The sequence below is a fragment of the Galleria mellonella genome, unplaced genomic scaffold, assembly GCF_026898425.1.
Source record: "Galleria mellonella isolate WM207_F2 unplaced genomic scaffold, CSIRO_AGI_GalMel_v1 utg133, whole genome shotgun sequence".
NCBI lineage: Eukaryota > Metazoa > Arthropoda > Insecta > Lepidoptera > Pyralidae > Galleria > Galleria mellonella.
The window spans coordinates 4232073-4248671 of NW_026441990.1; the positions used below are offsets into that span (position 1 = coordinate 4232073).

Sequence of the window (16599 nt, forward strand, 5' to 3'; positions counted from 1 at the left end):
CCTCTTTCTTTTGACAATTGTTTAAAAATATAAACAATGTGTACACGCCACAAGATTTGCGATTTTGCGATAAGCGAGACATGGCGACGCGACGTGATTACTGTAATTCGCCTGTCAGTGCCACTGTCTTGAGTGCAATAAACGTAGTGACCTTAAATTTTAGTCTTTCCCTGACTTTAATCTTTAAACGGTAGAAAAATATCTCTAAGACACTCTGTAGTTCCATATAAAGTAATCGTTTAAAATAACTTCAAGGTTTCAAGCGGAATTTGAGATATATGCGTGTCCTTATTAGAAAAACCAATTTGTTATTCAACTTTGCAATTTACTTTAGTAAAGAAATTATACGACATGTACGTAAATGTTTTAGTTTAATTTGTCTTTGTTTTTCTAGTTATTTGTTTATCGCATTGCACCATCAATTATATTTTCTGTTATTATCTATGGTTGATTGGTAGATAACGCCATGTGGTGTTAAGTCCGCCATTTACAATATCTAGATGTATTAAAGTTTAGTAAACAAATAAATAAATCTGTCGCCTTGTAAACCACACCAAGAGTCTTATGGGCATATAACTGAAATGGTTTAAAATCCTTGATATCAAAGGGCGCTGTCCTTATATTTTTTTCTTTAGAATACATCAACATCTCTTCAATTTAATTAATTAAACTTTATTTGGACGGAAGCTTTCGTGAGTCATATATTAGCATTATACATAATGTTTACCTATTAGTTCCGCCTGTTGCATTCATCATGCTTTGCCATTCTTGAGAAGTAAAATTCTCTTGGTGTTCAAATCGAATCACATCAACTCGTGTGTTGTTTTCACGGTATTATTTACACAGACAATTATTATAATCGTTTATAATTACTTCAACTTATCTCTTATCCACTAGAAAATCTACATCTGTCATAATTCGCCTTTGCATATGGATCTATATTGTATCCATCAACTCCCGACAATACTTGCTATGCGAGCATGGAAAACACACTTATGGTATGCGTTGCTGTACCTAAGAGCTGAAATATGATGTCATTATGCTTCCGTACCTTATAACTTCACTGCCACCTTTCAAACCAAAACACAGTTAATTTTTTTTCCTTCTGAACGTATTTCGTACTTTATGGCTCCTAACATTCTCATCTCTGACGTTACCGTTTCTGACCTTATGGCTTTTGACCATAAGGTTACATTGCCTGATTTTACAGTTTCTAACCTTACGTCGTCTGACCTTCCGATTTCTCAACTTCCTCCCTGAGTGGAACTGCTAATAATAATTTAGGTGAATAATAACTCCTTATATTCCAGATGTGGACACCCACGAACCCGACGAGAAGTCTCTCATCACGTACATCTCGTCGCTGTACGAGACGTTCCCTGAGCCGCCGGCGGTGCACCCGCTCTTCGACGCCGAGTCACAACGCCGGGCCGCCGCGTACACCGAGCAGGCGGCGCAGCACCGCGCGTGGCTGCACGAGAAATGCGCACTTATGCAGGTGAGGCTGTTACTGTTATTATAATTTTTCTTCTTTTTTTGTTTTTTTTTTTTGTTCTTTTGCAAAGGAATGTTATTTTTTTATCGATTATTAGAATTGTAACCAAACTGGTCTATTGGAATAAAATGTCGGGGTATCAGCGAGAGGTTGTTTTTTTAACGGGCGATAATGGAATTATAATCTCGCCTGCGCTATCGGTATGCACTAGCAGGGCACCAGTGAGAGATGACAGATGAGAATGAAAGCAAGTCAGGTAGCCCATCGTGATGAATTCTAAAATAATTATTTTTAATGAATAAATAATAAATAATTAACCACGATGGTTACCAGGGGAACTGTGTGGAAATCGACCTAATATGGTATATTGCTAGCAATAGAACTGTTAGATCCCCATTACTAACAATTCTTTCTCCACATCAGTGAAGGGTGACATGGGTAAGTGTGGATAATGTCAGTTCTTTTCGCATTCACTAAGAATTACCAACGATGGTTTCGAGGGAGACCGTGTGACAGGTCGACAACCTGACATATATGAGTGTTGCTAGCAATTGGACCACTGGTCTACATTACTGACAATCCATCCGCCTTTAATGATCTTTCCTATGGAAACGCTATTAATGTCATACAGGAAAAGACAAACGCATTAGCCATATAATCTCTGCAATTGTCCTAGTACTGAAATCGAATTAAAACTCATATAAATAAATAAATAATAAAGTAAAAACAGCGCGCTGTTTTTACTGTATAAAACTCGAATAAAATAAATCACTACATATTCGTATACTTATTCAATATCTTTGCTATAAAATGAGTTGATTGACATAGGCCTGATAGATTTGGGTATCTTGTTTACGCTCTATTATGGCAAAAGTATTTGCTGATAAACTGAGCCAGGGTTAGCAGATGGGACAATTGTTTGTTTAGTATAATAACGAAAGTTCTTACCGGACTGGATATCATATGGAACAGACTTTAATAGCAATATTGTTATAATGTAATACCTCTTGACTCTAAAGACTTTGTACAAAAATTTTATCGTTTGCTTGGGCACCTCTGCTCCATTCGTGTTTATATCGTGAAGCAGTTGTGTTTGCATAGCTGTGTTTCGGTCTGAAGGGTGCGATATGGCAGTGAATTGACAGGGTACAGAGGAATAACATCTGAGTCCTCAGAAATGACAACGCATGGGGGGTATCATGGGCGAAACAGTGTACTCTGTTATGTTCATGGTATTGCTCATGTCTATAGGCGATGGTTACCACTTTTCATCAGGTGGGCCGTCAGCTTGTTCGCCATTCTAAGTAAAAAAACCTTAATTTAATGTTCCAGGACCGTGCTTTCCCATCAACTTTGATCGAGATGAAAAAGCTGCTCAGCGAGAGCACGCGTTTCCGCAACGAAGAAGTGCCTCTGCGCCAGCGGGAGAAGCAGAAGCTCTTCCATCAATACAGGGAATTAGAAGTAAGTCATACAACACCTTCATCATAAGTTTCTCCACCGAAAGTTAATTCTTTATATGTTTTGACAATCATGTTTTGTGTTATTTACTAAATTTAAACGCTGTCACATTTTCTTTTTTGGATAGTAAGTTATCTTATTTCAATTTATACAATAGTTTACATATTTTACATAATTCTATTTCGTATTTACAATTATGTAGCACGTAACATGAAATAAATGTCGTAAAAACCAGAAAATACTTTTATCCCACATTATCCTCTGTTATGTCCATAATACTGCTCATGTTTATAGGCTACGTTTACCACTTTCTAGCTTGTTTGCCATTCTAAATTGCATAAAAAAAATACCAATAAACTTCATAATAAATTAGTCTTCTACTATTATTCTGGTAATTCTTTTATGTTTCTTGATTATTTGAGATACTTTACAATAATAGGGCCCAAAATTAATCCTTTTTTTTTGAAAAAAAAAAGTTCCCTATTCATATACAGTGGTCTTTTTAAATAATTAGGCTTTTAAAATATTTTTATTTATGCATAATGTTCGCAATTTGCAGAAATATTTCGAATCTGTGGGCGAGTGTGATATCGAGCCCGCGTTACGACCGGACGCCCTGGAACACTCGTGGTCAAGGTTAATGATGGCGCACCAAGAACGCGAGCGCGACCTCAGCGATGAGATCCGCCGCCTGGAGCGGCTGCAGCGGCTGGCTGAGAAACTACATAGGTTAGTTGTCTTGGCACATTATTGTAACATAAGTACTGAACACAACACGTGCTAGTTATTTTTTAATGCATGATAATGGAATAGTAGGTACTGCGCTATGGTATACACTAGCGAGGCACCAGTGATGAATAATGGGTGAGAATGAAAAGGCATGCCAGTTAGCCCATCGTGATGTATACACCTGGAATTCAACGGAATGATGGTTTCCAGAGAAGACCACGTTGAGGTCGACCTGACACGATATATTGTTAGCAATGAGACTGATAGTCCGCATTACTAACAACCCCTTCCCCCCACCCGTGCTAATAGTAATTATGTCGTTGAATTATGTACATGAATATCATACTACACTGTACACAAGGCCGTGTGGCCCCGGCATAGAATAGGCCACCACTTCCTTTCCCGTGTCGTAAAAGGCGACTAAGAGGATTTAATGGTAAAGGGATAGGCAGCAACGTTCCTCTTAAAACATCTCTAAAACTTAACTACGGTTGCCAATCCGCCTGCCAAGCGTGGCAACTACTGGCAAAACCCTCCAAGGGACTTCAGCAGTGGACAAATAAAGTCTGATATGTTGATGATGATCAAATTATGCTTAAAATAAATCTTGTTTTCTACAGAGACATAAAACAAACTGAGGGAGGTCTCGACAACGTCGAGCGACACATTGAAAGCGAGATACGACGGGTGGAGCGCGGTGTACACCCAGCCGAGGCCAAGATGGCCGCCGAACAAATTGAACAGGACTTGCTCGCCATGGAGCACACCATACAAGAGATGTTCCAGGACTCGCACGCCCTAAGAGAGGGCCGTTACCCACAAGCCAACGAATTACACAGGCGGTGAGTTTTATTTTTTACTCTATAAGGTTCAAAATAAATTGCTTTTAACGGTATTAATCTATCCGTCTCTATTTGATTATAGACAAATCCTTGCTATTGCTAGAATCTAGTTTGGAACAATATTGGTTTATAATGTAATAAAATAAAATCTTTCTTTACACACACACACATTCTTGCTAGAGTGCTGTACTGGTACTCTGTGTGTATTCTAGCTAGCTAGCATCTCTGAGTGAAAGCAACTCCACACTTATAACGAAATATGGTTCCATCAATACCATTTTAACCTTTCTTTTAATACTTCTGAACATAGACCATAGATTATATAGAACTGAGTATCCATGTCTGTTTATTTTTTATTATATCGAAACCACCTAAGCCAGTTCTTTGACCTATAGGGCCAATCCATTACCAATTTAGCTTTAAAACCCTTAGGACTTTATCGCTTTCTAACTTTACAATTATAGTGGGGGTATGGATATATATTTATTCTTTATTGCACAGTAAAACTTTGGACAAATGTCGAGCTTAATGCCATGTAGCATTCTCTGTCAAAATTATTAAGTAAAAATGTACATGGATATAGAGATATTCCAGAGAAAGATTTTACAGAAGGTATATCTGTATATGCAAAGGGTACTTCTGTCTTGCTATTACCTCATATTTCAAAGGCCTATTTATCGTCTATGAGTTGATATTATGCCAGTAAAATTATTACCAAGATATACGAAGGTGTAATATTCCAGCCTTCATTAAATGACATTGCAAGAGTTTTTTTTTTTAATAGGCGAAAATGAAACGGTAATTTTGACTGTACTATCGGTGTACGCTGGCAAAGTATTATACCGGTGAGGGTTGATAGGTGAGAATACAAGCAGATCAGTTGACCCATCGTCACAAATTCGACTAGAACCACGATGGTTTCCAGGGGAACCGCATGGAAGTCGACCTGATAGGGTATTTTGCTAGCCGTTATTACAACCCCATTCTCACGCAATGCATGAAACTTATCATGGGTGATACTCTCCATTCTATGATGTCTTTACTGCTGTAATGGCTGTATCTGTAAGGGCTGGTTGTCACTTTCGAGCGATCTGTCAGTTTGTTCATTCCAAATTGTTTACTTATGTTCACAGAGTGCAGCAAGTTCACGACCGTTGGCTAAACGCTCGTCAAGCGTTCACCGGGCGCCTGGTGCCGCGGCTATCGTCCGTCCGTATGCCGGTGCAGCAGACCACCGTGCGCCGCGAGACCAGGACCGTCCTGGAGACCAGGGTCCACGATGCCGACCCCAAGTTCCAGCAGTTGCAGGAGGCGACCAGGTGGTGTAAAGAGAAATTGGTGAGTGTGCTGAATACAGTGTACTTCTATTGTTATTTTCTAAGTATAATGTAATGTACATATACTGTATAGACGATATATTTTTTGATCAACTTCAGAAAAAGAGGTTTTCAATTCGATTGTACTTTTTTATGTTTGTCACCTCATAACTCCATCAGTTGTGAACTGATTTGGATTTTTTTTAACAGAAAAATATACTTACAGATTGGTTCCATAGAAATATCATAGCTGGTTTTGTCACAAACAAAATCTGTTTTGTTTTTTTGTGAGACACAATCTTGAATGATTACTCACTTAAAAAAAAAGATATTTATATGTTAAGTAGGGACGAATCAATTTTATTCGTATAACGTTTCTTTAAAATTATGAAAACAGACTTTTTATATTGCAAATCGTGCGTTCGTTAGCCACAATCCCATATTTCAACTATTTATGGTATCAGTTTGAAATTTGGAATAGTTTTAAATATTATTGATGCGCCCTTAACGCGGATCAGTAATTGAAAAGTGAACTATTCTCTTGCCTAGTTCCAAAAGGGGTGTTCGAAATCACAGCATCTTAGAAAGATAGATAGATAGATACTCTTTATTGTTTCCTTCAAAAGATTACAATAGTTAACTTATAAATATAAACAATTACAAGAAATAATCACAAGTGTAAAAGAACTCTTACACTGTACAATCCTCCTAATTCGGGGAGAAAGGGATTGTTAGTAATGGGGACTACCAGCTCCATTGCTAGCAATGTACCTAGTCCGATCACTCACCCCGCGGTCTTCCCTGGAAACCGTCCTACTGAATAACAAGGGTTATTCATCACGATGGGCTAACTGATCTGCCTTTTCATCTTCACCTATCGTCCCTCACTAGTATAACTTTAGCGCAAGAGCGGTTACTATTCCATTATCATTCATTAAAAAAAAAACCCCAATTCTATTTGTGTAGATTTAAGAGGCAGTAAATTGACATAAGCATGAGATTTTACGACGGAGGTCATTTCATTATATTCATTTTATACACACCGTAAATAATTTTGTGTAATGTGAGGGTAAATAATAGGGTAAATAATAGGGTAAATAATAGGGTAAATAATAGGGTAAATAATATAACTTCTTGCTTTTTTTCCTCAGAAAAAGCTACACGAATCCGAATACGGGTCCGATCTTCCGTCGGTACAACACGAACTGGACAAGCACCAGAGAGAACACAAGCAAATAGATCAGTTCCATTCAAAGGTTTGTACTTCTTTCTCGTAATTCTATATATAGGGGCGAATCGAAATCGTTAGCCATACGTGAAACTAGGAATCTACCCTTACTATACGCGTTATAGGACAGAAATGTCTTGAAACAAATGCTCAAAAACGGGAAAGGAATAATATTTTAGTTGTGATGATGAGATATGCTATGTTATGTCTTTTCTCGAACTGTGTTTCTTCAGTGAAATTAAATTAAAAAAATTAAATTTCCTTGATAGAACACTGCCTTAAAAAGAATAACCACAATTCATTATTACACTATAATACAATATTTTTTTGTGTACAAAATTTATTTGAAAATAAATATGTATGTATTTTAGTTAACATGTAATAAAAGCTCCATTTAAAAAATAATAATAATAAGGTAGTTTGCAATTAGGTAGTATTTTTTTTTATGTTTGTTACCTCAAAATTCTGTCAGTTGTAAAACGATTTGGGAATTTATTTTACTAAAAAAATATACTTACAGATTAGGCCTTTAGAAATTTTATCATCAAAATCGGTTCAGTACCTAAATAAAAAATTTTTTTTGATGGCCACAATCTTATGTATGTAATACAAGTCTTATAATAATATTTTTTTATTTATTTGTAAATCTAGGAGGTTTAGTTAGGTATAGTTTTTATAAACAAATATAAAACTATATTTTTAGCGGTACTTCTAACATTTCGGCGGACACGAAAAATAAATAAAGCTTTCCGGTCAAATAAGTTTTTGTTTGTTTCAGTATTTATATTATCACATATTTGCTTCGTATATATTTAAACAATGCAATATTAATATATAGTTTTTATCTTTTTATTCAATGTAAATATCGAAATAAATAATATACGATATTTATTTATTATGTTATGCTTTGACCGAAATAAAAAAATCGGTTAAATCTCGGTTTTCAGAGATTATATTGATATTGAAATAATCACGAAAAATTACTTAAAAAAATACATGTCTTAGTTATCTTTAAAAATGGCTGAGATATTTACAAATAAAAATCTATTTTTTTTTTTACTGGATATGTTCATCGGAGACCAAGCGGCCACGTATTGTGTTGACTTCACGTCATTCGTTTGAAGGTGTTTATACTACCGTACAATTGTAATAATAAAGTTCATATTCCTATGTACAGGTGGAACAGTGCGTGCACAACCGCGCTAACTTCACTGGCGAGGAGTTGAACCTCTACAACCAGCACTTGAGTCAGCTGCAAAAGCTGTATGCTGAATTGCTCTCTACCAGCACTAAACGGTATGTTTAAACATCTTATATATATATATATATATATATATATATATATATATATATATATATATATTATGATATGCATATTTTCTAACAAAATTATTATTATTATTAAACCCCTGGTATTGCGCAGGCGTTTATAGGGTACGGTAACCGCTTTTCATCGGGTGGGCCGTATGGATTGTTTACCACCCTGAGTGGTATAAAAAATATAATATTTCTATTTTTATATAATTTATTATAATAATATTTTTTATGTTATTCATGTAATATTTTCAACTAATTACGTTCTTAATTGATAAATAAGAATTGAAATCTATTATTATCCATTGATTGCACAAAGACTTTTTGTGAAGAAGTGCAAGCGTTTTTTTTTTTTAATAATATGAATAATTAATCTAAAAGTCCATATAGTAAGATGTTAATTAAATTCCGACCAATAGATTTATGATACTTGTCATAAACAGTATCTTAAAATGTTTAAATCATCAATTTGGTACCATTTAAAAAAAATATATCGTTATTTTCACACCAAATTTTTGTTTTGCTCGACTTCTACATTTCAAACATATTTTCAAGGTTCGAAGTTAAAGTATAAAACTAGTGACACAGTACTTGATCACCATTTATATCAATATATTCATAGTGACCAAAATCGAAAAAGGAATGTTGCGTTGGTTTGGTCATTTGGAGAGGATGGATGAAAGAAGAATTACGAAAGAGATTTATCGAGCAAGAATGAATGGAGATGTCGGTAGGGGCCGCCCTAGACGGACGTATGTCGATCAAATAGGCGACGTGCTGAAGAAGGGCCAAATTAAAAGTACCCGTAACCGACGAGCGTGTATGACAAGATTGATGAATGTGGAAGAAGCGAAAGAGGTTTGTTTGAATCGAAGCATTTGGCGTTCCATTGTTTCTGCCTACCCTAATGGGAGACAGGCGTGACAGATATGTATGTATGTATGTATGTATGTTCATAGTAATGATAATTACTAAAGCACCATAATACTTGTCTAGCCCATTTACTCACTTACTAGTTAATATTTAAGTTATTATAGGATACATAAGAGATACAAATAGAGAGCAAAAGAGAAAGCTGAAATCGAGAGATAACTACATGGGACAGAAACAAAAGAAGGAAACACTAGGTGTCACGTCGTATAGGGAGCTCAAAGATATGGCCTGGAATAGAGCTGGCTGGAAAGCTGAATGATATTATTACTTGCACCGACAAGAGAGAACTCTTAAAAAAAGATACATAAATTATATGTATAAATATATGTATATGTATGTATAAATATATGTATACTTATATGTATAAAGCTAAATCAAGTTCCTATTTCCGCAGCATGTCAGATCTAGACGCGCTACAGGACTTCCTACAATCCGCGACCGCTGAATTGAACTGGCTGAACGAGAAGGAACAAGTGGAATTGTCCAGGGACTGGGCGGACCCGCACATCAACCTACCGGCCGTACAACATTACTATGAGGTGAGATGATTAAACGGTAGTGGCATGTCAATAAAACATAATAAAAATGTAAACAAATTAATAATTCACTCGACTAGAATACAATCTAAGGACGAACAACGGTAGTACAAATCAAAAGTCGATTGATTGTTGAATATCTATATACATATGTAACACTTTTTATTCAATATATATATATATATATATATATATATATATATATATATATATATAATGTTAATGTAATATATATATATATATATATAATGTTAAATGTACATTGGTAATTCGGATAATTTTAAAAAACACTTGGTGGATAAATGCTATTCCTATTCATCTATTTTCAAGTGAATTACACTTAATTTATATAACGAGGCACTAAATTCATCATGCTTCTTGTCGATCATATCAGGGACCTGTTTCATAAATGTGATAGTGCTGTTACCCTGAACCAAATCTGATATCTGTCAAAGTCATCATGACATGCATTTGAACATATTTTTTTGACTGGACGTTTAATTCCGTTATAATTTGTCTCATATCACATTTATGGAATAGATATGTAAGCGCCAATTCTTCTAAAGCCGAGCATGCAGCAACAATGTGTAACAAAACAAAAAATCAAGTGTCTCTTGCCCAATCATGTTTGCTACAAAAGACTTTGAACAAAAGTCGTTTGCGTGGACACCTCTGTCCCATTCGTGTTTCTATCGTGAAGCAGTTGTGTTTGCATTGCTGTTTCGGTTTGAAGGGTGGGATATGGCAGTGAATTTACATGGTACAGAGGAATTACACCTGAGTCAAGAATGGCAAAAAGGTATCATGGGCGAAACAGTATACTCTGTTGTGTCCATGGTACTGCTCATGTCTATAGGCGACGATTACTATTTTCCATCAGGTGGGCTGTCGGCTTGTTTGCCATTCTAAGTTGCATAAAAAAAAACCCTACTGAACGATCAATTGAGAGATTATTTGATTAATTGATGAGATTTTGTTGTTTTGTCATATTTGTGGCTGCGTGTTTCCTTTACATTCAGTAATTATTTCATATTTTCGTTTTTTTCCGTGCAAGCATTCATTTGGGGACGGCAAAGAGGTTTGTTATTTTACACTATAAGTTTTCTTTCTATACGTTTTTCTTTGCCATTTTATTTTTCATTGGGCTTCGTAATCTTTAAATGTTGATAATAAAATATTGACTTTATGTATGTATTAATAAAGTCTAAATTTCAACAGCAACTGATGTCGTCGCTTGAGAAACGCGAACTACAATTCAGCAACGTCATCGACAGAGGAGAGGCTTTGATCGCCCAACATCATCCAGCTACTAAGACTATTGAAGCTCACCTACAGGTATTGCAAAATGAACTTTGTTGTTTATAAATTAGATTTCAGATTTGCAATTTTTTGCAACCATGTCTTAGAAACTTATAAGAAGTTATATTAATTAAATTAAATGATACTGATATTAAGGTTGCAATGAACAAAGATTAGTAAATATTATTCATTTATGCATAATATTTTGACAAAATGTTAACAATACAATATATCAAATACAGACAAAGATACGAAGAAATCCATGTGATTTTTTTTAATACGGACCCTTAAAAAAGCAATACTTTGTTAAAAAATTAATACGATTATTATTTGTATTATTCAAAGTAGGAAAGAAAAAAAAAATTGAACAAGAATTTTTGAGTCGAAGTCAATGTAGTAAATTATAATTAATGGTTTTTTTACAATGAAATATTTTATATATAATAAAATCGTAAAGTTGTCCGCATGCTACAATGTGTAGGACCATAGTCAATATTTTACTTTAAAAAAATTTTTTTTTCTATGGTCATACTAAATGTTTTAAACCTATTTTACAAATAAACCTTTCTTCACCAGGTGATGCAATCGCAGTGGGCGTGGGTACTCCAACTGACACTCTGCTTGGAGACCCATCTGAAGCACACCACGCAGTACCACAACTTCTTCGAGGAGGTCAAGGAAGCAGAGAAATGGATACAGAAGTAAGTGTAATGGAACGGTTTTATAATACTCGAATAAAAAAAAAAAACTAATGCAATTTGATTTACAGTGTTTTTAAATCGACATTTTTTTATTCTGCGGCCTAATTTTCAAAATTATTACAGTGGAGAAGAATGAGCGAAAAATACGTGTTATCAATCATTTAAAAATTCTATTGAAAAGTTTATAAAAACTTTATTGTTCACAATCCTCGCTCATTATACTAGCTGACCCAATACATGCCCGATCCAAATTCCAAATCTTTTTTCTTTTCTTTTAACAATTTTATATGAACTATTCTATCGAAAAAGCAATGTTTAATTTTTCTCAATTTTTACTTACAGACGCGAAGAAGCCCTCAACAGTACATTCTCCCAATCAGAGTTCACGCTTGACCAAGGCGAACGACTCCTCAAGGGAATGCAAGATCTACGCGAAGAGCTTAACGCTCACGGTACGATGGTAACTCGCCTAGTCGAGGAAGCACAAGAAATTAGACCTGTGAAGCAGAGGAAGGCACCGATCACCAGGCCTCTAAGGGCTGAGACCGTTTGCGCTTATAAACATGCGAACGTGAGTTATTTATCATTAATTCATGTCGCGTCATGCTCGTGAACGATATTTTTAGTATTATATTTTATTGTTGTTTGCATCATACTTGTGAACGATTTTGAAATTCATACATTTAAATTATTATTTTTTATATTATGACTGGCGGATTATTTGATGGATAGTGGTCATCGCAACTCTGAATACAAACAGCGTTCTAGCAGAGACACAATATGACAAAACTCATTTGTTGCCATTTCTGAGGACTCTGAGCGATATATCTCCGTAGTTCATACCCAGTGTCTTATCTGTAAATCAAGTTAGATCATCACTAATTGTGACTGTTCTCATTTTTTTTTTATCGAAAGAAACATAATTATTTTGCCAAATAAAAAAAAAAATTATTTAACAAAACAAATAAATGTATTGTTGTCGATTCAACAGGTGGCCATAGAGAAGGGCTCCTCAGTGACGGTGATAGACAACTCCGGGCGTAGCCGCTGGCACGTGCGCGTGGGCGGCGCCGGCACCGAGCTGCAGCTGCCGGGCGTCGTGGTGGCGCTGCCGCCGCCCTGCCAGGAGGCACGCGAGGCCGCTGCGCGCCTGCGCACTGCGTACGACCGGGTATGCGCGCGTACGCATGCTTACGTATGCGTACTGTTACAACCCTAACATATTAATTGTAATGTTTTATATATTTGTTGTTAAGCGTGTTGAGTCTCCCATCCGGGAAATAGGTATTGACGACCCGCACGCATGCTAAAGGTAAAGGAGTTAAGGGGCCTGAAAATCCGCGCTATATCTCGCTGGAGCTGTACATGTATAGCAACAGCTGAGGCGGCTCCTATTACCAGCAACATTCATTGTTTTTTTTTTCTTTTTATTGTTTTAATGTTTTATTTTCTTAATACTGGTAATAAAGGTTATCTATCTATCTATATAGACATATTATTGCTGAATAGCAATATAATTTATTTTCATATAAATCAGGCAGTTGTAATTTAGCTAGCCAAATTGCTGCCCAGCTACGGACCTGGTTTCTGCTTGGTCTGACCAGTAAAATTAACTTGTTGGATTTACCATCCGGGCTCAATAAAACCCCGAAACAAGGGTATCGCCCGTCACGAGTCAATTGGCCCTTTAAATAAGTTAAAAGTGGAGAGTAAACAAAAAAAGTAATAATATCACACATACACTTAATCCAAATGACGCTTCAGAACACGAAAATTATCGAAATACGTTATGTTCATAAAACTTCGACCAATCTATTATCTATCTCTCTTTAACACAAATGTTATTATATTTTTTTTCTCCTTCTCATTACCAATGCTTATAATTTTTATCTAAGCTAATATTTTATTGTCAGTCAACTATCAATTTACGGAATATTGATACTGTTTTATTCTAATAATTTATATTACAGACAAATACACGAAAGTTCCACTCTGGAATAATTATTATTTTTAACCTACTTCAAAAAGAAGGGGATTCTTAACCCTTAAAAGCCTGATTTTTATAATCAAATTAAAAAATATATAAGTGTACCCTTTGCTGGGTTTAATAATGGGGATAAAAAGAAAAACAAAAATCAAAACGATATTTTTATATATTTATTTTGAAAAAAAAAAACGTTTGGTAACATGTAAACAGCCAAATATTAAAATAAAATCAATTGTAGACGCCCAATGTGATTTATAACCCCGGTATCAAATTTGAAACTTTAGGTATTTAAGGGTTAAATCCGTTGTATTTTTATGCTTGTAACTTCGTAATTTATTTAATAAAAAAAGATTTGGAAAAATATTTCTTTATCTAAAAGGTCAAAGTCGGTTCAGTTGTTCAGTTTTTAAAACAAAATAACTGATTTTACCACATTACAATTCGGTTTATTTTGTGAGATACAATGTTTAATTATATCTATTATTCTAATAAAAAATTCTCTCTGGCAACACTGTCTTAAATATTCTGTATTGTATGACCCAATTAATTTTATTATAGGTATTGATATCACAAATCATTACATACGATAACTTTTTATGTACATACTAAATCATTGTTTACTGACCCCGCGTTACTGTTTACATAATAACGTGTCAACGTTATTATTTTCATTGTAAACTATGCATTTGGTGGTGCCAGTGTATTCTTTGTTCCATATAATATATGTATGTTTATTTTTTTGGTTGTTCAAGGTGATACAATTATGGCAACGCAAGCAGTTGAGAATGAGACAGAACATGATCTTCGCCACCATAAAGGTGGTGAAAGGATGGGATTTCCCGCAGGTTAGTTATACATATTTTTTTTTCTGTGTAACCTAGATAACAAAATAATTCGTACATATACGTATATTTTTTACAAGTCTTTTTTTTTTTTTTTGCAAAATTAATTTAATAAGTTCTTGGTACTCAAGTATATATTTAATTTTTATTTATTTTTTTTTATAAAAAAGTGATGTATTGTATGATTATAAGTTAACAACACTTATAACGCTTCTAACATCATTTTTTTTTTATAAATAATTGAAATTTAACAATACTATAATACAAAAATATAACAAACTCACTTTTATATTTCTAATATTAGGAAAGTCATTTCCGATTAAGGGAAGTCGCTTAAAATAGTGTTTATTTTTTTTATTATTTTTATTGAATATCCTTTACCCAGCTTGGTACTGAATTACTATCTGGTACCCGGGCTATCCGGCCGGCACACGTTTCAATACTAATTGATTACCAACAGTTCGTGGCGATGGGCGCGGAACAGCGTCAAGCCATCCGCCGGGCGCTGAACGAGGACGCCGAGAAGCTGCTCGCGGAGGGCGACCCGGCTGACCCGCAGCTGCGGCGCCTGCGCAGAGAGATCGACGACGTCAATCGCCTATTCGACGAATTCGAACGCCGCGCTAGAGCTGAAGGTGAGATACGCTTAAATGTTTCCATTCTAATACTACCGGAATGATAAAGATAGGTTACCCGACTACGACGAAGCAAAAAGGAGGGTTATGATTTTGACCGATTCCATTTTCATTTTTGAATTGAATATGCTTGGTAGCTGTGGAATGCACTGCCTTAAGGTATCCGAGGGCTTTCAAATAAATTTATGTTAATAAAAAACTCCATGCTCATTATATGATCTCATTACAAGAGTAGTAGCTTTTCATTCTTTTTTTTATATTTTATATATTTATCAAGTATATACATATATTATATAGATATATATAATTTTTAATGGACGATAATGGAATGGTAACCCCGCTTGTGCTATCGGTATACACTGGCGGGACACCAGTGGGAGATGATAGGTGAGAATGAAAAGGCAGTTCAGTTGGCCCATCGTGACGAATTCAACGATAAATTAGTAACGATAGTTTCCAGGGGGAACCGCATGGAGGTCGACCTGATAGGGTGTATTGATAGCAATGGAGACTATCCTGCCCATTACTAAACAATCCCTTCCCCCCACCTATGTAGATTATTAGTATATATATTATTATTTTTATACTTATCTATGTATATTATATAATCAACAGTTTGTTGTATATGTATGTATACATTATTTGTACATAGGTATACATTATGAACTGTTATTATCTTTACCTATCCTAATAATGAAGTAACGCGTACGTGATTCACTGTCCTTCCAAAAGGCGACTGTTAGAGAGTGCTACTAGCATTAAGTCCGACTTTTGTACCATATTTTCTATTGGTCAATAAAGTTATTTAAAAAAATAAATAAATAAAAAAATGCAATTTGAACAACAAATAAGTATTTTTTATGCAACTTAGAATGGTAAACGAGCTGACGGCCCACCTGATGGAAAGTGGTAACTGTCGCCTATAGACATGAGCAGTACCATGGACATAACAGAGTATACTGTTTCGCCCGTGATACTCCCCATGCGTTGCCATTCCTGAGGACCCAGGTGTTATTTCTCTGTACCATGTAAATTAACTGCCATATCCATACCCTTCAAACCGAAACAGCCATGCAAACACAACTGCTTCACGGTTGAAACACGAATGGGACAGTCCAAGCAAACGACTTTTGTACAAAGTCTCCCTCTGGTGACAAACAAATAGGTTTTTCACATACGATACTGTATGATTACGCGAATACTGCGGTACTGATTTACGCGAATGTAGCTGCGGGTCATGCCTAGTTTATAATAGAAGTAAAGATGATCTTCCATATAAAC

General features: G+C 35.2%; 1 protein-coding gene across 18 annotated transcripts in view; it reads left to right on the forward strand.

The window, feature by feature from the left end:
- The window catches only part of LOC113511282 (dystonin), a 372284-nt gene that overhangs the window by 249348 nt on the left and 106337 nt on the right, over window positions 1–16599 (forward strand). For all 18 annotated transcript variants that reach the window (XM_052903181.1, XM_052903184.1, XM_052903175.1 and 15 more), the window contains 14 exons: window positions 1311–1498; window positions 2828–2959; window positions 3516–3685; window positions 4306–4527; window positions 5661–5865; window positions 6995–7099; window positions 8249–8367; window positions 9713–9857; window positions 11073–11189; window positions 11730–11854; window positions 12197–12425; window positions 12846–13025; window positions 14594–14686; window positions 15144–15318. In XM_052903181.1, coding sequence (XP_052759141.1) covers window positions 1311–1498; window positions 2828–2959; window positions 3516–3685; window positions 4306–4527; window positions 5661–5865; window positions 6995–7099; window positions 8249–8367; window positions 9713–9857; window positions 11073–11189; window positions 11730–11854; window positions 12197–12425; window positions 12846–13025; window positions 14594–14686; window positions 15144–15318 — 2205 coding nt within the window. The remainder of the gene's footprint in view (window positions 1–1310; window positions 1499–2827; window positions 2960–3515; window positions 3686–4305; window positions 4528–5660; window positions 5866–6994; window positions 7100–8248; window positions 8368–9712; window positions 9858–11072; window positions 11190–11729; window positions 11855–12196; window positions 12426–12845; window positions 13026–14593; window positions 14687–15143; window positions 15319–16599) is intronic.